Genomic DNA, 16,455 nt, shown 5'->3' with positions numbered 1-16,455 from the left:
AGGCTGAGAGCCAGAGAGCGAGCGCGCCGAGCGGGAGGAGCCGCCGCCGCCGCCGCCGCCGCCGCCGCCGCCGCCGCCGAGGGAGCCCCGGGACGGCAGCCCCCGGGCGGAGGGCGCGCTCTTCCGAGAGGCCGGGCCGGGCCGGGCCGGGGGGACCCGCCCTCGGCCAGCGCGACCCCGACAGCCGGGACTGACCGGCCGCAGGGCCGGGGAGCGACCCGCGCGGAGCGAGGGAGCAGGTTAGGGGGACAAAGAACTTTGCAGAGTCCCCCGGCATCCTGCGGGGACAGCGGCCGGAACGAGGAGGCCGGGACCCCGGGCGGAGCCCGTGGATGTTCTGCGCGCGGCCTGGGAGCCGCCGCCGCCGCCGCCGCCGCCGCCGCGAGAGGAGGAATGCACCGGCCGCGCCGCCGCGGGGCGCCCCCGCCGCTCCTGGCGCTGCTGCCGGCCGCGCTGCTGCTGCTGCTGCTGGCTGCGCGCGGGGCCGCTGCCCAAGGTAGGAGCGCGTCCGCCCGCCCCGGGCCCGGAGCCGTCGGGGGGCTCGCCAGCGCCACCGCGGGCGCCCGTCTGCCCGGGGGCGCCCTCCTCGGCGCCCTCCTCGGCGCCCCGCCGCAGTTGTCAGCGCTGACAGGAGGCGTGGAGGGCCCCGCGGGGCGGGCGCGGGCGCGGGCGCGGGTGGGGGTGGGGGGCCCTCCCGTGCCGTCGGTCCCGCTGCGTCTCGCGGACCCCGCCAGCGCCCTGACCCGTCCGCGGGGCCGCCGTCCCGGGAGGCGCGGTCCGGGAGCCAGTTGGTGCCCTCGGCGGTGCGTGCGAGAGCCCAGGCTGGCCGCGCACCGACCCGAACAAAAGCCCCGGCCTCCCGAGGCCCCGGCGGCCTCCCGGATCCACCGCCCCCGGCCCTCCTGCCTCTGGAGGTTCACGCCGGAGGCCCCAACGTGCGCGCTGCCCCCGTCGCCGCCACTTTGTGCAAAATGTGCTGTCAGAGGCGGCCTGCAGCTCCGAGTGCTCTGAGCGTGCACGTGCGTGTGCGTGTGTGTGTGTGTGTGCGCGTGTGCTACACACAAGCCGGGGGCGGGCGGGGGGGAGCCATCTAATGCATACTTGATTTTGGTAATCTCCAAAGACAATTGCAACAGTTAGAGAAAGACTCCACCGAAAGCCCGAGCGTCTCAGTTCGCTGCGGGAAGCTCGGATCCTTGCTGCGTCTAAGCCGGTACACAATGAGAGGGAAGAGCCCGGCTGCGCCTGCGGAGACAACCGATTCATTCTTTGGAGGTTGGAGGGGGAAAGTTGATTAAAGTCTCCGGGGTCTGGGGCCTCACTTTTAACATGCATCCCTTGAGGGGGGTGCTGGAGTCCCTGGGTTCAGCCCTCCCTGCCCAAACCGGTGCAGATTAATAGGTCCCTGCTCTTTTATCATGCATCTTTCATTTTTTTTTTTTTTTTTTTAAGTTAGTGCTGTGCTTTGGAAAAGAAAAGACTTTGGGCTATTTAGCAGTTGAGGGGAAAAGATCTATTCGCTGCGTAGACTGTGGTTAACAGAGTTAGTTTTTAAGATCTGGCTGGTGGTTTTCGTTGTAGGGACGCACTCTGGAAGGAAGTTGCCAGCGAATGTTGATTTCTTAGAGTTGGGTTTGGGGAAGTGAGAACCACATTTTCTGAGAGATATTCTAAGATTGATCCCGTGGTGAGGTCCTGGTAATCTGGAGATTCCTCAGGGTAAATACAGCTCCTAATTGTGATTAAGATGTACATCAGCAGGGAGTGCACCTTCCTGATGAAAAATACTAATGAAATGTAAACAGCTTGATCTCGTGGATGTTTGCTTCCTTCGGAGATGCCAAACATCTGGCCCCAAGCCACAACACCTGGGTGAAAAGTAAAAACTGGGCTATACTGACTAAACCATGGAAGAAACATCCTTCTTAAGTCAGGTTGCCCGGCAAATTGAAGTGAAGATAATCAGGGGAGGACTCCTAGCTTGAGTCCTTGATGAATTTGATTATTTCCTCTCTCGGCTTCTTTTACTTCTGCGCAGCCTTTCAACAGTGGCTGCTTTTGGATCATGAGGGTGAGAGTGGGGAGGAGCGAACCTTTCTTCGGTCACCTGCCTTTAAATGAATGTCCGTGCAATGATTTTGCTGAGTGTAAGACAATTTTGTTATCAGCAGTCAGGCAAATTCTGTCTTGTTTAACTGTCTACAGGCTTTTGAAATTAAAGGAGAGAGAGAAAAAAAGAGTATTGCCTATTCCAAACAAGTCAATAGTGAGGTCAAATCTGTTATTATTGCCTTACTTGTCATCTTATAAATCCCTTTCCATTTTTCTGAATCCTTGATCTTTTCTCTGGAGGCAAGTTTTCCAGTGGAACTCCGATTTAGTTTCTTGTCTGATTCAGAATTCTTAACCCAACCAGTGGCTCAAGAAATCAGCTTAAGGGGGAGATAGATTTCAGTTACTTATTTTAAAAAATGCTCAGTAATTTGTCCCATTTTTTTAAAAAAATATTTTGTTGGCCAAGAGAAGCAAACCTTTACATTTACTTTTTCTGGCCTATGCAGTGTTGATCTCCTCATCTACCTCCTACCAATCTAGCACTAAACCTTTCTGGGAAGCAGAAGCCATTAATACTGTGTACCCAGAGTCAGGGCCTTAGGAACCCACCTGGGCCTTTCTCAGAATCCTGTAGATTGTGTGGTTTGCCTCTTAGACTCAGAGGAAGGTGGCCTGCTACTGTGTTTGCTGTCATTTCATAAACCTTCCAATGCCATTTTAATAGGTGTCTGTCCTGTCTACTTTTAGAATAGGAGTCTCTTGAGGGTAATAAGACTGTCAGCTTTCCTGGTGAAAACACTGAAAGCCAAGTTAGCCAGCCCCAACTTTATTGGAGATGCCTAAAAATCCTCCCTAGGGGAGCCACACAGAGGCTCAATAGACAAAGGGTTTGGTCTAGCTGCCTCTGGCACAGTGTTGGAAATATTTAATCCTCAATATTGATTCAGCATACCTGGTAGACTGTTTTGCTACTCGGATGCTGGGATTATCTTTCTGATATTTACTTAGGAGTCTTTTTAAAAAACTCAAACTTGGTCTGCATTTTCCTTTCTCCATCTCCTGCCTGGTGAGCACAGCCCTCAAATTAGACTTTAAAGTTTATAAGTGGTGTGTCACTCGCATCCATTAGTATCTATTTTGGCTGTGGTTTGCTAGAGACCACATAGCCCATTTTGAATATTTTTGAAAATTTTATACAGTATCCTATGTAGAAAGGAATGCTTTGTAGCCTATATGTGTATTAATGTAAACGTATGTCTACATATAAATGACATATGTGTACACATCTATACAGTAAGTGGTCCATACATTTTTGTTGAATGAATGGAGAATAACTTTCTTGGTTGCATGTAAAACTGTGGTGTAATATTTGCTTTTCTTAGTAAAAACGTAACGTGACATACTTTCAAGGACTTTTTCCCTCTCTTGCTCCAACTTTTAGTATGACTGGAGTATAGTAAAGTTAACCATAGAGCTTAATGGTTATGAGCATTGGAGTTTAACAGACATGAGTTTGAATCTTTTCTCTGCCATGCGCTGGGATGGTCGCTCCATTTTTCTGAACCTTACCAGAGTGTTAAAAGAGATTTAAAATGAAACCATGTATGTCAAGTACTAGAGAAAAGCAGCCAGCTGAGAGGGTCTTAAGTTGGGGTACCTGAAACCAAGGATATGCAACCCCCCCGAAATAATATACAAAAATTTCTCTGCATTTTTGTGGTTGTATATTTCTAACTATAATCTGATGTCCTGAAAAAACAGCAATCCCCAAAAGATAGAAACCATTGATTTGGAGGGTTTGATGCCTGGGGCAGTAAGTTGCCTTCCGGGGTAGGTTGCTGGGGCTTGAGGGCTGGTGGTGGGTCCTGGGCCTGAGCCTAGATCTGCACAATTCCTGGAGCCTCTACCTCTCCTCACTTTCCAGTCCCTCCCTCCCCCACCCCCCCACCACCTCCAGGCCAGTTGTTACTGGGCTTAGGAGAAGCTAAAGAATGGTGCCAAGTCCTTTGGCCTCAACTAAGTATGTATTTCCCTGAATCCAAGCATTCTGAAATGCCTGTTTATACAATTGATTTAACAAACACTTGGGTAATCCTTACAATGGGCCAGTGACCATTCTGAGCAGTTTGCAAATATTAGTTCACTGAATCCTCCCCACAGATCTACGAGGGGGATGGCATAATTAGCTCATTTTAATGTAGACACAGAGAAGTTACTTTCTTAAGGTGACATGGATTGCTGGGCTTCCAAACCCTGTAAGAGTTCATGCTCTTCCCTGCTGCCTTACACAGTCTCTCCTGGTTTAAGTCTTAAAAATTTACACTATGTCTGGGCCAAAGGTGCCATTTCCCCATGTTTTCCAAGAGCAATGGGATGTTTTCTTAGCTATATCTAGGGGTTACAAGAAATGATCAGAGACAGCCAATTTCAATTTTTCTTTCTGTGCTGGAGTTCTCTGAGCCAGTCTTGCTGCAACTCTGGGTTTCAAGGGGCCTTTGGTGGTCTGCACCTCTGACAGGAGGAATTACACTGTTGTACTGAACTGCAACTTTGATGCGGTTTGGGGAGTGTGTCTGGCAGTTCTTTCCAACCAGTGATGAGATGCATTTTGATGAAGTGCCTTTGTATTTGCATCTTGGTGTACAACTGGGGTTGTAGGCTGAGCAGAGTGATTTATGAGAGTACTCTTGAGCGGGAGAGCTGGCTTGCCAGTTTCCAGGTCCCTATGTAGACCAGACTGGCAAATCCAGCCCCAGCTAGGAAACACTCAAATCTCTGAGGCCTTCTCTAACAACAGGGCCTCAACCTGGCCTTCCCAATTCCCCCGAGGTGTGCCAGGAGAAACTGTTCTGGAGACGCCCTGAAGAGAAAGGAATAGTCTTCTAGGAGTCTGAGAAGGTTCTCTGGAGTTGAGGGGGAGGGGATGGCAGGGGGTGGGGAGGGTGGGGAAAACTCTTCGAAATCCTTAACTAAATGCAGCTGCTTGTTACACGGAGCCTGACTTGCATGCCAGGAATATCTAAAAAGCTAACGAATACAAAATAAAAATAAACAGCAGTAAAAAGGCTCTCTCTTTGTTGCAGTAAGCTCGGTTGGGGTTTTCAGTTTGTTTAGGAATGGGATAATTGTGGCATCCACTTTATTTTGGTAAGGCAGTGAAACGTGGATTGATGTTATGTCATTGGGATGCTCCCACCACCTGAACTTTTTCCTTCACGCTTCCCCCTCAGAGCGCCCAGGCATGAACATCCACCGGCCCGAGTCTCAAACTGTTGCCCCTGAGTGAATTACACTGGAAGAGGGCAGATAATTTAATGGGATAATCTTGGCAGGGCCAGCAAATTTCACACCCCATCTCTCACTAATAGAAAGGCAGTAGAAGGCTACAACATCCTCAGATGAAAAGGTTGTATAAAAAGGCTCTGCTTAACAGTAACTGTCTGTCCATAAATAAGGTTCCGTAAGGTTTTGATCCAAAAGCTGTTATTAAATACTGATAAGCCAAGCCTCATAATGTTTGGCCCCTTACATTTCCTTTTTTCCCCCCTTCTCTCCACAGAATCATAGATTTTTTAAGGGGGGGAAGGGACCTTAAAAGATCAACCAGTTCAAGCTGTTTATTTTCTCTAGTATTGCTATGCAGAAAGGACCTTCCTTTATAGCCATTTAAAGAGGTATTGTGGAGGAACAGAAATGGAATGGGATTTGGATCCTGACTGACTAGGGTTTGAACTAGGGCGTTGCTGCTTGCTGGCTGTGTGAACTTGGGCAAAATTCCTTGAACTTCTGAGTCTCAGTTTCTCTCTGAAAAATGAGGATAATAGTACTGTTTGACTTACTAGGTTTTTGTGGGAATTAAAGGGGACAATGAGCAGAAAACACCTAACAGTGCCATGGACCTAGTAAGCACACAGTGTGTTAGCTTACTGTCATTATCAGAGGTTTGCTGGAGAAATCACAAAATTTGGCTTCTAAGCAATGATCATTATGCTCTAAGATAGGAACCAAGACTGAGAGAGCAGCAATTTTTATAATATTTTAAGACACTTGAGTATTTTATTTTACAGGGTGCTTGTAGACACTCCCGAACTGAGCAGTACCCAGGCCAGTGCTGGGGACCCAGATGGGAGATTCCACAGTGCGGTTTTGCAAGCCTTAAAACAAAGGCTTTTTTTCAGAACAGTGAGCTCTTTGGGGAAGAGCAGCCCCTCCCTGGTGCTTGGTGTAATTCCAGAATCCTGCAATGGGGAATGTTACATTTCAGGGACCTCCACTTGTAATCTGACCGTTTTTAGCTCCAATATCCAAATAATCTTGCTGAGCACAACTTAAAAGAGAAGGATAATGGCTGGAGGAAAGAATCCTGAGGTGCTCTGTTAGCCATTTAAAATTTCTGAGTACAAAAAAAAAAGTTCACATTACCCAAAGAGAGAAGAGTAATGAAGTGTGGGAAGGGGGAGAGGAGATAAAAAGAACTTCCAAAGACCAAGACAGGGTTTGTCTTTTTTATTTTTGTCTTTTAACAGTAAAGTTGTCATTCAAAGTGTTTCATCTCACACTTATTATTATATGTTTATTTTGTGCAAATACAGTGTTGGTGCCCAGGAATCAAACATTACCCTCGCCCTTCAGGAGAGATGGAGGAGGGAAATTCTCACTTTTTGAAGAAACTGTTAGGTGCCAGGCATAGTTCTTTATAGATAGCAGGTTTTTATGTCCAGCAGCCCTTTGTGATTGGACCTCTGACCCCATTTTACAGATATGGAAATTGAGTCCCAGGCAGTATCTTGGTGAACCTGAACCTCACACAAACTATTAAGTTGGGATGTGGCATTTGAACCTAGATGTTGGAAATCGGTATTTTGACTCAAGTGTGTATTATTTCCACTATCTTGAAGTATAATTGGGGAGATGGGATGAACAGACACGTATCTCCATGTGCCAACGTGGAAAATGCTTAGCACCTTGTCTTGTACGTAGTGAGTGCTCAGTGAGAGTTCTGCTGTAATTAAGTAGCCAGAGAAAGGCCCCACCATGACTTATCTGCCTCAAAAGCCTGTGCTCTTAATTTTTCCACTGTGTTCCATCTCAACAGGCATGTGATTGGAAGAGTGGTGGCTGTGTAGTTCCTAAATGGAAAGGACAACACTAAGACAATTTCTATGGAATCTTTCCCACCTGCCCTAATCCAGATTTTGGGGCTCAGCTCTGCTTTGGGTGGGGAAGGGAATTTGCACAGGTGTGTATTTGGAGAGAATCATGATGCCTAATCATGAAGTATAACACTCCTGGAGCTCTGGCTAGGATCTATCATGTTTCCCATTCTTTCACTGATCATACATTTTTTAAAAATGATTTTATTTATTTATTTGAGAGAGAGCACACGAGGGGGGCAGGCAGAGGGAGAGGAAGAAGCAGACTCCCTGCTGAGCAGGAGCCAGCTGCCTGGGCCTCCTCCTGGCCTCCATCGTGACTCTGGATCCCCGTCCCAGGATCCTGACCTGAGCCAAAAGCAGATACTTAACCAACTGAGCCATCCAGGCGCCCTGATCATACATTTTCTATGCACTTACTGTGAGCCAAATATTTTGCTACTCACTAGAGATATAAGGGTGAATAAGGCGAGGTCCTTGCCTGGAGTGTTTTTCAAATGGCAGATCTATGGCAGAGATTGCTAGCTGATCAGAAAATCTGTTTCCATCTCTTCTTGGTATCTTGGTTAGACTACATTTCCCAGTTCTTTGGAGTTAAGTGAGGCCAGGTGACTAAATATTAGCCAATGGAATGAGATTAGAAACAATGAATGTCACTTACAAGTGACACTTAACAGCTTGGCCCTTAAAAAACTTCTCAGGCAGGATTGCTAGGATTCTGAACATGGTAGTGTAGAAATCACGTGTTGAGGATACTGCAAGATACATACAGCCCGGAACAGCCTGGAATCTCCCTTTATCACTGCACTGTGGAAGCCACATGCCAGTCCACACTTGTTTAGGTTTTATGTGAGGAAGAAATAAGCTTTTAGGGTAGTAAAGGCTGAGATTTCAGAGTTATATCAGCTATCACTGCTAACATTACCTCTATGGAGCTGACATTATATATATTTAGGTCCCTGTTGATCTATCTCTCCATCCCACAGTGCAGCAGTCAGGACCAGCATTTTTAGATAGAATATAATAGGACATTTCAGAGTACGTTACATTAACGAAATGAGTACTGTTTTAGGAAGCTTTAGCTTCAGTTCTGCTTTTGCTGATTTGGGTTTTATCAGGCTCATGCTCAAAAGTTTGAAAGCCACTGGTCTAGTAGAAGCAGACAAACCAACAGCTCTGTTCCACGGAGTGTAATAGTTATGACAATAGTGGTTAAGTCCTCTTGAAATGGAGACTTTGTTAAGGAAGTGCCTAGGGAGCAGAGATGGCAAAATGGGTTCATTTTTCCTGTCAATTGGTATTGGCTGCCTGCGGTACAGTGTTGAGAAGGAATCTGAGGTTTCTTCCAGGATCCCTGGGAGAGAATGCTGTGATCTGTAGCAGCATTTGCCCTGGGCTTGCGGAGGAGGAGTAGAGGCTCAGAACTAGCTGGCATCTGACCAGTTCACATAGAATCTGGGCTCCTTCCAGTGGATTAAACCTCTATCCAAATTATTTATGGCACATATATGGTGGCTCTAGCACCGTGCTAAGCACTGTGGAGAATCTAGGAGCACTATGACTAGCCCTTGGGGAGTTTACCTTTTAGGGGCAATAAAATAGGCACTTGTGAAATAATTATACACCCAGTGAGTACAGAGTTGGCAATTATAGATGCAGAATGCTGAAGAAGGAGAGGTCTTTCAGGAGGAAGTGGGATATGATGGGAACCTTGAAGGGTGGGGAGGATTAAGATGGGCACAGGAGGAGGGGAGCTAGACATTCTGTAGCTGCTCTTGTCTCTCCATGGACTTGCCCTGGCTGTCCTGGCTTCTTAAACTGGGCCTTCACCCTGGAATAAGGCTCGTTTTTATGAGATGGGAGAGTAATGGAGAAAAAGGAGGACCTTGAGTGGTGCCTGTTATGTTTTTCTGCATATGAAGGAGGGTGGCTGGGGGAGCATGGATTCACTGGGAGCATGAGGATTTACCTTTCTCTCCAGAAGATGATCCCAGAGAGTTAAAAATGCAGTCCTTTTCCAGGCTCCTTGTGAAAGGAATAGCATGTCTGCTGCAAGAGTTTTTTTGTTCTGTGGTACAGGCTACTAAATCTCTGTCCACATTTTGCCTCCTTGATGAAAATCATAATAGTGTTGTAATGATTAACACATCAAGCATCCTGTATGCCAAGAACCTTTTCAAGTACTTTAGGTATTTTAACTCCCTCAGTCTTCAGGGAACACTATGAGGTAGGCATGAATTATTATCCCCATTTTCCAGATAAGAAAACTGAGGTACAGAGAGGGTAAGTAACCTGCTCTAGATCACACAGCAAGTTAAGCTTACCAGAACCAGAATTTGAACCTAGTTATTCTGAGTCCGGGGCTTTGTCCTTAAGCATTATGCCATACCGCAGCTCAGTGGTTTTTTTTTTTTTTTTTTTTTAATCTGATGATTCACATTCTCTGTAAGATCCCAGCCAAATAGCTGAGTTAAAATGATTATAATTAAATCCTCCATTTGTATAGGGTTTTTCAGCTTACAAAATTATTTCATGTATAATGTTATCATTAATTTTCCAAATAATCCAATAAAACAGGATTTTTTTTTCTTTCTCTTTCTCTCTTCCTTTTAATATTAGGCATGGGAAGTTGGCAGCTCACCTAAGGTCACTGTTGATGGTGGAATCTGCTGGAAACCCAGCCTCTTTGACTTTAGGCCCATAGTGCTTTCTGCTTTAAAAGACTACCTATGTTTGGAATTCATGACTCTAAGAGACTAATACATGTCTATTTCCACTGTACTTTTACCAGCAAACAAATTTTCCTGATTCTCCTTAAATCAGCTATTTTTTTCCCCAGAAATGGTTGTAAGGCATCTGTAGATAGGACCTGGAGCTAGGATTCCTGTAACCCATGAAAATTCACTTGCTATTAGACTGGGAGAAGTTACTTAAAGACAAGAGTGTCCTAAGTGGTTGGTGATTTCAGCAGGGGGAAGAGCCATTGGTGAAAGGGCTTTGTTTGGTATCAGAAGGTCTTGGTGTGAAACTGGATTCACTGCTTCCCTGCCAGTAAATTGCTTGACCTCTCTGAGACTCGCTTTCCTCACCTGTAAAATGGGAGGCATAATGGTGTTCATGGTGCTTGAAAGGTTTGGGGGTGGGACTATGGGAAGTGCTTGTATAGTACCTGGGTCACGTTCCAAGTGCGCTCTCACTTAGTCCTAAGAATTAAATGGAAGCCAGCAAGAGAGCACTTCCTCCTTTGAGCTTTTCCCAGGATGTGATGGGGCAAAACTGATGAACCTTGGCATTTTGTGGGCCTTTATTTTATAATATAATCAGTATTATAATATAAGCATCTCTGGGGCAGACCTTCCTAGCACTTGGAACTTTTAGATTACAATTATGTTAATATTTGCCATGGACATGACTTTCTTATGCTCTGTGAAGGTTAAACACCCTACGGTAAAATCAGATCCTGCTGCCTGAAATCCTAGATTTCCTTGAAAGGCTCCTATCTGTTCTTCGTGGGAAACTGACCCCATTTCCTGATGGGCTTAAGTGTACATCAAAGCAATTTATTCTATTTTTTTCTCCATAAGAGAGATTATATCCTCACCTCTTAGATTTCACTCCAACTTGGGTATTTAATAGTTTTTACATCATTTTCATACTCCCTGAGAGTACTGATTGTTTTTCTTTCCCCACCTGAACTCTTGTGTGATGAACGTTATGGATTCCTCTGGAAGGCATGCCTTCAGAAAGTAGTGCTTGGGGCACCTGGGTGGCTCCATGGTTGAACATACGACTTTGGCTCAGGTCGTGATCCTGGGGTCCTGGGATCGAGTTCTGCCTTAGGCTCCCCGGAGGGAGCTGGTTTCTCCCTCTGCCTATGTCTCTCTGTGTGTGTCTCTCATGAATAAATAAATTAAATCTTAAAAAAAAAAAAAGAAGTAGTATTTAACTTAGTGGTGGCTGTTTACCTCCTCCCTTAGAAGGATTATGTGCTGTCTAGGAACTTCCAGTTCCCAAATGTTGCCTGTTTGAGAGTAGCTGTGGAGACTGCTGACAGCAAGAAGCAACATTTTTTGATGATGTTCTGAATGGACTGGTGAGTTACCCTCTTTCTGTCTATGCTGCTCACAACCCTCTGCCCACTCACATCTGCTGTTCTTAAACTAAAGAATCAAGTGCGTTGCCTGTGGCCAGATAACCTTCAGAGAATCTCTATCTGCTGGGTGTGTGTGTGTGTGTGTGTGTGTTGGGGGGGCTCCTCGGGGACCCCTGATAAAGGACATTTCTCTTCCCCACTGAGCAACAAAGGCCTGGAGCTGAGCATACCCAGTTTGTTCTACCTAATTCATCAGTGAGTTCCTGGGTCATACTGTGTGAGCTTCTGCAAGAAGTAGCTAGTAAAAGGGCACAGAGAGAGTCCAGCACCTAGCACTAATTTGTTTCCCTCCCCATGTGGAGAAGGAAAGCATTCCCTCCTCACACTGGCTTACAACTTGATTTTTTTTTTAAGGAGTAATTGCCAGATTTCATGGTTTTGTTGGTGTTAAAACCATATACATAGATGAGATGGTCGAAATGTTTTTTAAATAACTCTCCCACATCTTTGCCTCAGGACTCAGGTTTAGAAAGTTTCTCAACCCAAGGCGTTGGTGAAAGTGGCTTCCCCCAGATTCATAGACTCAAGTCACCACGACAGTTGGTCTGTCTGCTGTGTGGGTGTAGAGGAACGAAGGAAAGAGGGGCCCTGAGAGGCAAAGCTCTGTCACCTGTCGAGTGATGTGTCCTGTGTAAACTACCAAGAAGTCACTGGCAATTCCATTTGGTTAGATATTTATTTAGCAACTAAAGTGGATGCAGGGATCCCTGGGTGGCGCAGCGGTTTGGCGCCTGCCTTTGGCCCAGGGCGCGATCCTGGAGACCCGGGATCGAATCCCACATCGGGCTCCCAGTGCATGGAGCCTGCTTCTCCCTCTGCCTGTGTCTCTGCCTCTCTCTCTCTCTCTGTGACTATCATAAATAAATAAAAAAAAAATTAAAAAAAAATAAAGTGGATGCAGAAGAAATATACGGCAATATCCTCTCCCGTAGGACATTCATTGTTTTTGTTAGGCAATATTGAGACCCCTAAATGGTATGAGAATAATATTAAATCAAACTTCCTGTTCTGACCTTTGCTTAGGGCTCTTTCTCTGTCTTGCAGCTTCTAGAAGCCATGTACTCTAGCACCTGCCCCATCTCCCTGGCACAGCAGGGTCACCCTGGTCCCTCTCCTCATCTTTCCTTGCTGAAATCTTACTCTTCAACTCCCTAGTCTTCCACATTCAAGAATTCACCTTCTGCCTTCCTTCCCCTGTGCCCCCACATTCAGCCAGTATTTGCGGACGCCACCTAAGTCACACTCACCTATTCTTATTTAGCCCAGCACCTAGATCTTAATCTTTGTGATCATAGTCACCATCATTTTTTGAGCATCTACAATGGGGCATACATCTGGCAAGACATTTTGTATTTTGTAGCAGAATCCTATTATTTTATCTCTCCAGAATTGTTGCTCTTTCCCTCTCACCTCCTCCTTCTGCTCCTTTATCAGTTGGGAAAAGAAACTGCTTTTGCCTATATGCTGACCTTGTTATGGGGAGAGTGCCGATTGTAACCTCTTACCCCTAGCCTCACTATGATGGGCTAACCCTGGGATTTAGGAGTGGTTCCTTTGGGGCAGGGAAGCTAGGAGACACCCTCCACCATATCTCTGCCCTGGAAAGAAGCTGGTGTGAGGGAGAGAAAGACTTTGATGTCCAAGGCAGGCATTCCAAGAGGTCTGGCAGTGGTCCAGTGTCATCTCCATGTCTCTGAGATTTTCTGCTCAGAGCCCATAGACTCTACTTTGGATGAAGTGACTATCCCTGACCATGCACACAACTTACCTCACTAGTGATCACAACAAAATGAAATGGAGTCATTATTTTTAACCCAAAGGAAGCGTTTTTAGTGCTTTTTCTCATGGGAAAATATGTCCAATAAAAACAAAATCATAAATGTAGTATGAAAACAATAATCATCCACAATCCTGCCATTCAGAAATAATCTCTGATAGTGTTTTCTATACATATTTGTATTTATAAAAGGAAGTCACACTTTTATTCCCAAGAGAAAATTGAGACTCAGAGATGTTAGGTAATTTTTCCCTCAGCCACTTTCCTTTCTATTCACTTCTGTGTGAGCAGGGACCTGATCTTATGTCAGTTAATTACATTTCACTCAGTAGGAAATCACTAAGTATGTGTTGAGCAAATGCTCAATTCAGTGTAATTGAGTGCCACAAGGAAGGTGCGTACAGTAAGTTTTGTAGATCAAAGAGAGAAGTGTGCATGGTTCAGAACGACTGGGAGGGTTTTCTGAAGGAGGTGGAGATGGCGAACCAATAATAAATTGTTTCTCTCCAATATGCAGTGTCCTGGGAAGTCAAAGCTGGAAAGCAGGGACACCTGTCAGAGCTGTGCACTGCCCCAGACTTAATGACTACATGTGAGATTTTTTCTGAAAATGCAAGAGGGATAGAAGTGAAAGGTGTCCATGTGGACATGGCAAAGAGGGCTGAAGAAAGAGATACATAGTATCCAGAAGGAAATTCATAGCTATTGGGGCTATAGGGAACCAAGTGTAAAGAGATCAAGGAGGAAGTGAGCGGATGGGGACACAACCAAAAATATTACCAAGGACACATCAACAGGACTTTGGGGCTGCTGCCTCTCTTGGGTCTCATCTGGCACCTTTGTACATGGTGGCTTTTCCATGGGCTGTCCCCTCTCACAGAAATGTCCTTCCTCAACCTATCAGCTACCAGTGCTTCTGCTCTTCTACTTCACTGTAATTTCCCTGACAGGCCAGACTCAATTGGGTTCCCACTTACTTGCTTTGATAGCACCCTCTATTTTTAAATACTATTCGTTGTAGTGTGTAATTAAATATTTATTTGTACAGCTGTTACCTTTTCTATCGCTGGGTTGGATGCTTCTTAGAGTAAGGTCTGAGTCTGGATCACAGCCAGCACAGTGCCTGGTGGCCCTTTGAATCGACTCTACTTACTTTTACTAGGCTTTGGTCTTACTTCCTAGAGGCTGGGATACTTCCAGCTTGCTTTGCTGTTACTATCTGGCCATTTAAAAATGCATCTTTGAGCAACTGAAAATCTCAAGGCTATCTCTTCCGAAAGATGAGGAATTCAACCCCTTAAAAAGTCAATCTGGACTCAATTAAACCTGCTGTGGGCTCTCTTTGCAGGGAAGCAGTGGGCAGCTCGAGAGCTGGGCTGTTTTCCTAAGATGAAAAATCTGTGATAACTCTTCAGTTCTGCTGCTATAAATTAGGGTCACTCTGTCCTTAATTGGCAACAAATTAAAATTCTCCCTTACAGTCCTCCTCTTTCTCTTCTTTCATGTTTGGGGGAAGATGTGGAAAATATTGGCCTCTTGCCACAGGGGAGAGGGCACTGTGGCTGAGGCCACAGGCAGGTTTGGGCTGTGAGGGCCGCCCGGGAGAGGGGGTGGTGAGTGATTCTTCCCTGCCCTGACAAACCTTCTCCTCCCTCCTTTGGCTCTGCTCTTCCCTTCCCTTTCTTTCTTCAGGAATTTTGAGAGGTCTCATTACTAGGGAAATATCCCCCGGGGAACTCTTACTCTCCCTTCTTTCGACTAATAAGCAGAGGGGGAAAATTCTCTAAGTTTGGAACTTGCAAGCAATCTGGATGCAAAGATGGCCAGAAGGGCCCGGATGTCCTTGCATTTTGTACGGCACCTCTTTTTAAATCCCTCGAACCGTCTGCTTCAGGCTGGCCTACCTTTCCTTCACACAGGAGGGAGGAAAGGGAGCTTAACCAAGCTTTGGGTAGGTTTCTTGGCTGCTGAGGCAATGGTGGGGGAGAGGAAGAGCTGGAGCTGGGTCAGTTCTTGCCCTCCCAGTGTTAATTCAGGTAGGTAGGTGCACAGGTCGGCATGTGCACTGAGTGGGGCTTCCTGGGTGCCGGACGCTGGGCTGGGGCTCCCGGCACTTCTGGTGAGAGCTCCACGGCTGGCCTGGTGGGGAGCACGACCGCTGAGCAGTAAGGACTTGGGCACCGGGTCTGAAAGCGTGGAGGGGGGCCGGCTAATCAGGGTTTGGGATTGGACTGGCTCAGAGGGCATCACGAAAGGTCTCAGGGAGGCTTTGCTGAAAGCCGGAGTCTGGGACGCCCTCAAACAATAACCCATCACGCATTTTTTTACACCATTGATAATAATGGATGGGTTTATTTTGACAAATGAGTTAGCCAGGATCTGCTGTCTGTAATGTTCGATGTTCAGCTGAGTGGTAAAAAGCATTTCCCAGGCCCGTCTCTGTAAACCAGCCCTTCTCAGGGAAGCTCAGCTGCTCTTCCAGAGCCAAAACAACTCAGAGGGAGGCCGAGACCCTTCCACCCGAGTGCTGGAGGTAGGGGTAGGGTTCAGAACCCAAGCCAGGCCTCTGCCTCTCCAGGAAGTTGCTCTGCTCTGAGTTCTGGTGTCTCATTTCTTTGTCTCTGTGGTGGGGATTATAATGCCTTCCCAGAAGATTATGGAAGATTAAAGGAGATGAAGGATGTAAAAACACCTGGTAAACTTTCAAGTTTTATCTGAGATCCAGGGGTCAGATAGCAAGCAAGAGTTTGTCTCCATTTCTTGGTGAATGGACCCATGAAGCTTCCTTTATTCATTCCACAAATATTTATGTGGCTGGCACTGTTCTAGATGCTGGGGGTGAAGCAGTAAACAAAACAAAGGCCCTGCTCAGGGAGAGGTCTAAAAATGGAGAAATATATGTCCTATCAGATTACAGTAAGTGCTGAGGAAAATGAAGCAGGGCTGGAGAACCTGAGAGGTGAGGAGTGATGCCTGGGGTGGGCACCATTGTGTGGGGTGGCAGGGAAGACCCCAGGATAAAGTGACTCTCGAGCAGAGACCTGCAGGAAGTAAAGGCTGTGGGTGGCAGGGGGATCCTTCAGGAGGGGAGGTGGGTGGCTGTGTGTGGCAGGGGGATCCTCCAGGAGGGGCCAGCGAGTTCAAAAGTCTTGAAGTGCTCAGGAGCGTGTTCTCTAACTGTTAACTACAATACAACAGCCACTGCTATTACCACTAGGAATGTTTGTAGAGTGCTTACCTGTATGCCAAGCAATAGGCAAGCATCACCTCACAACCACCCCATCAGGAAGGCTATGTTATTATCATGCCTATTTCAT

General features: G+C 46.5%; 1 protein-coding gene across 14 annotated transcripts in view; it reads left to right on the top strand.

Annotated features, from left to right (window-relative positions):
• ROR1 (receptor tyrosine kinase like orphan receptor 1) overlaps positions 1–16,455 on the top strand; it is a 486,769-nt gene that overhangs the window by 83,218 nt on the left and 387,096 nt on the right. The window contains exon 1 of one of the 14 annotated variants that reach the window (XM_049109528.1): positions 58–496. The exons of 12 other annotated variants lie outside the window; for them this stretch is intronic. In XM_049109528.1, coding sequence (XP_048965485.1) covers positions 394–496 — 103 coding nt within the window. In that variant the 5' untranslated portion in view covers positions 58–393. Of the gene's footprint in view, positions 1–57; positions 497–1,099; positions 1,276–16,455 lie in introns of those variants that run through there. One more of the 14 variants, XM_025427931.3, reaches the window with a different exon arrangement.

This window comes from Canis lupus, chromosome 5 (genome assembly GCF_003254725.2).
Source record: "Canis lupus dingo isolate Sandy chromosome 5, ASM325472v2, whole genome shotgun sequence".
NCBI classification, from domain to species: domain Eukaryota; kingdom Metazoa; phylum Chordata; class Mammalia; order Carnivora; family Canidae; genus Canis; species Canis lupus.
The sequence above is the reverse complement of the archived record's forward strand: the minus strand, read 5'-3'. Positions and strand labels throughout refer to the sequence as shown.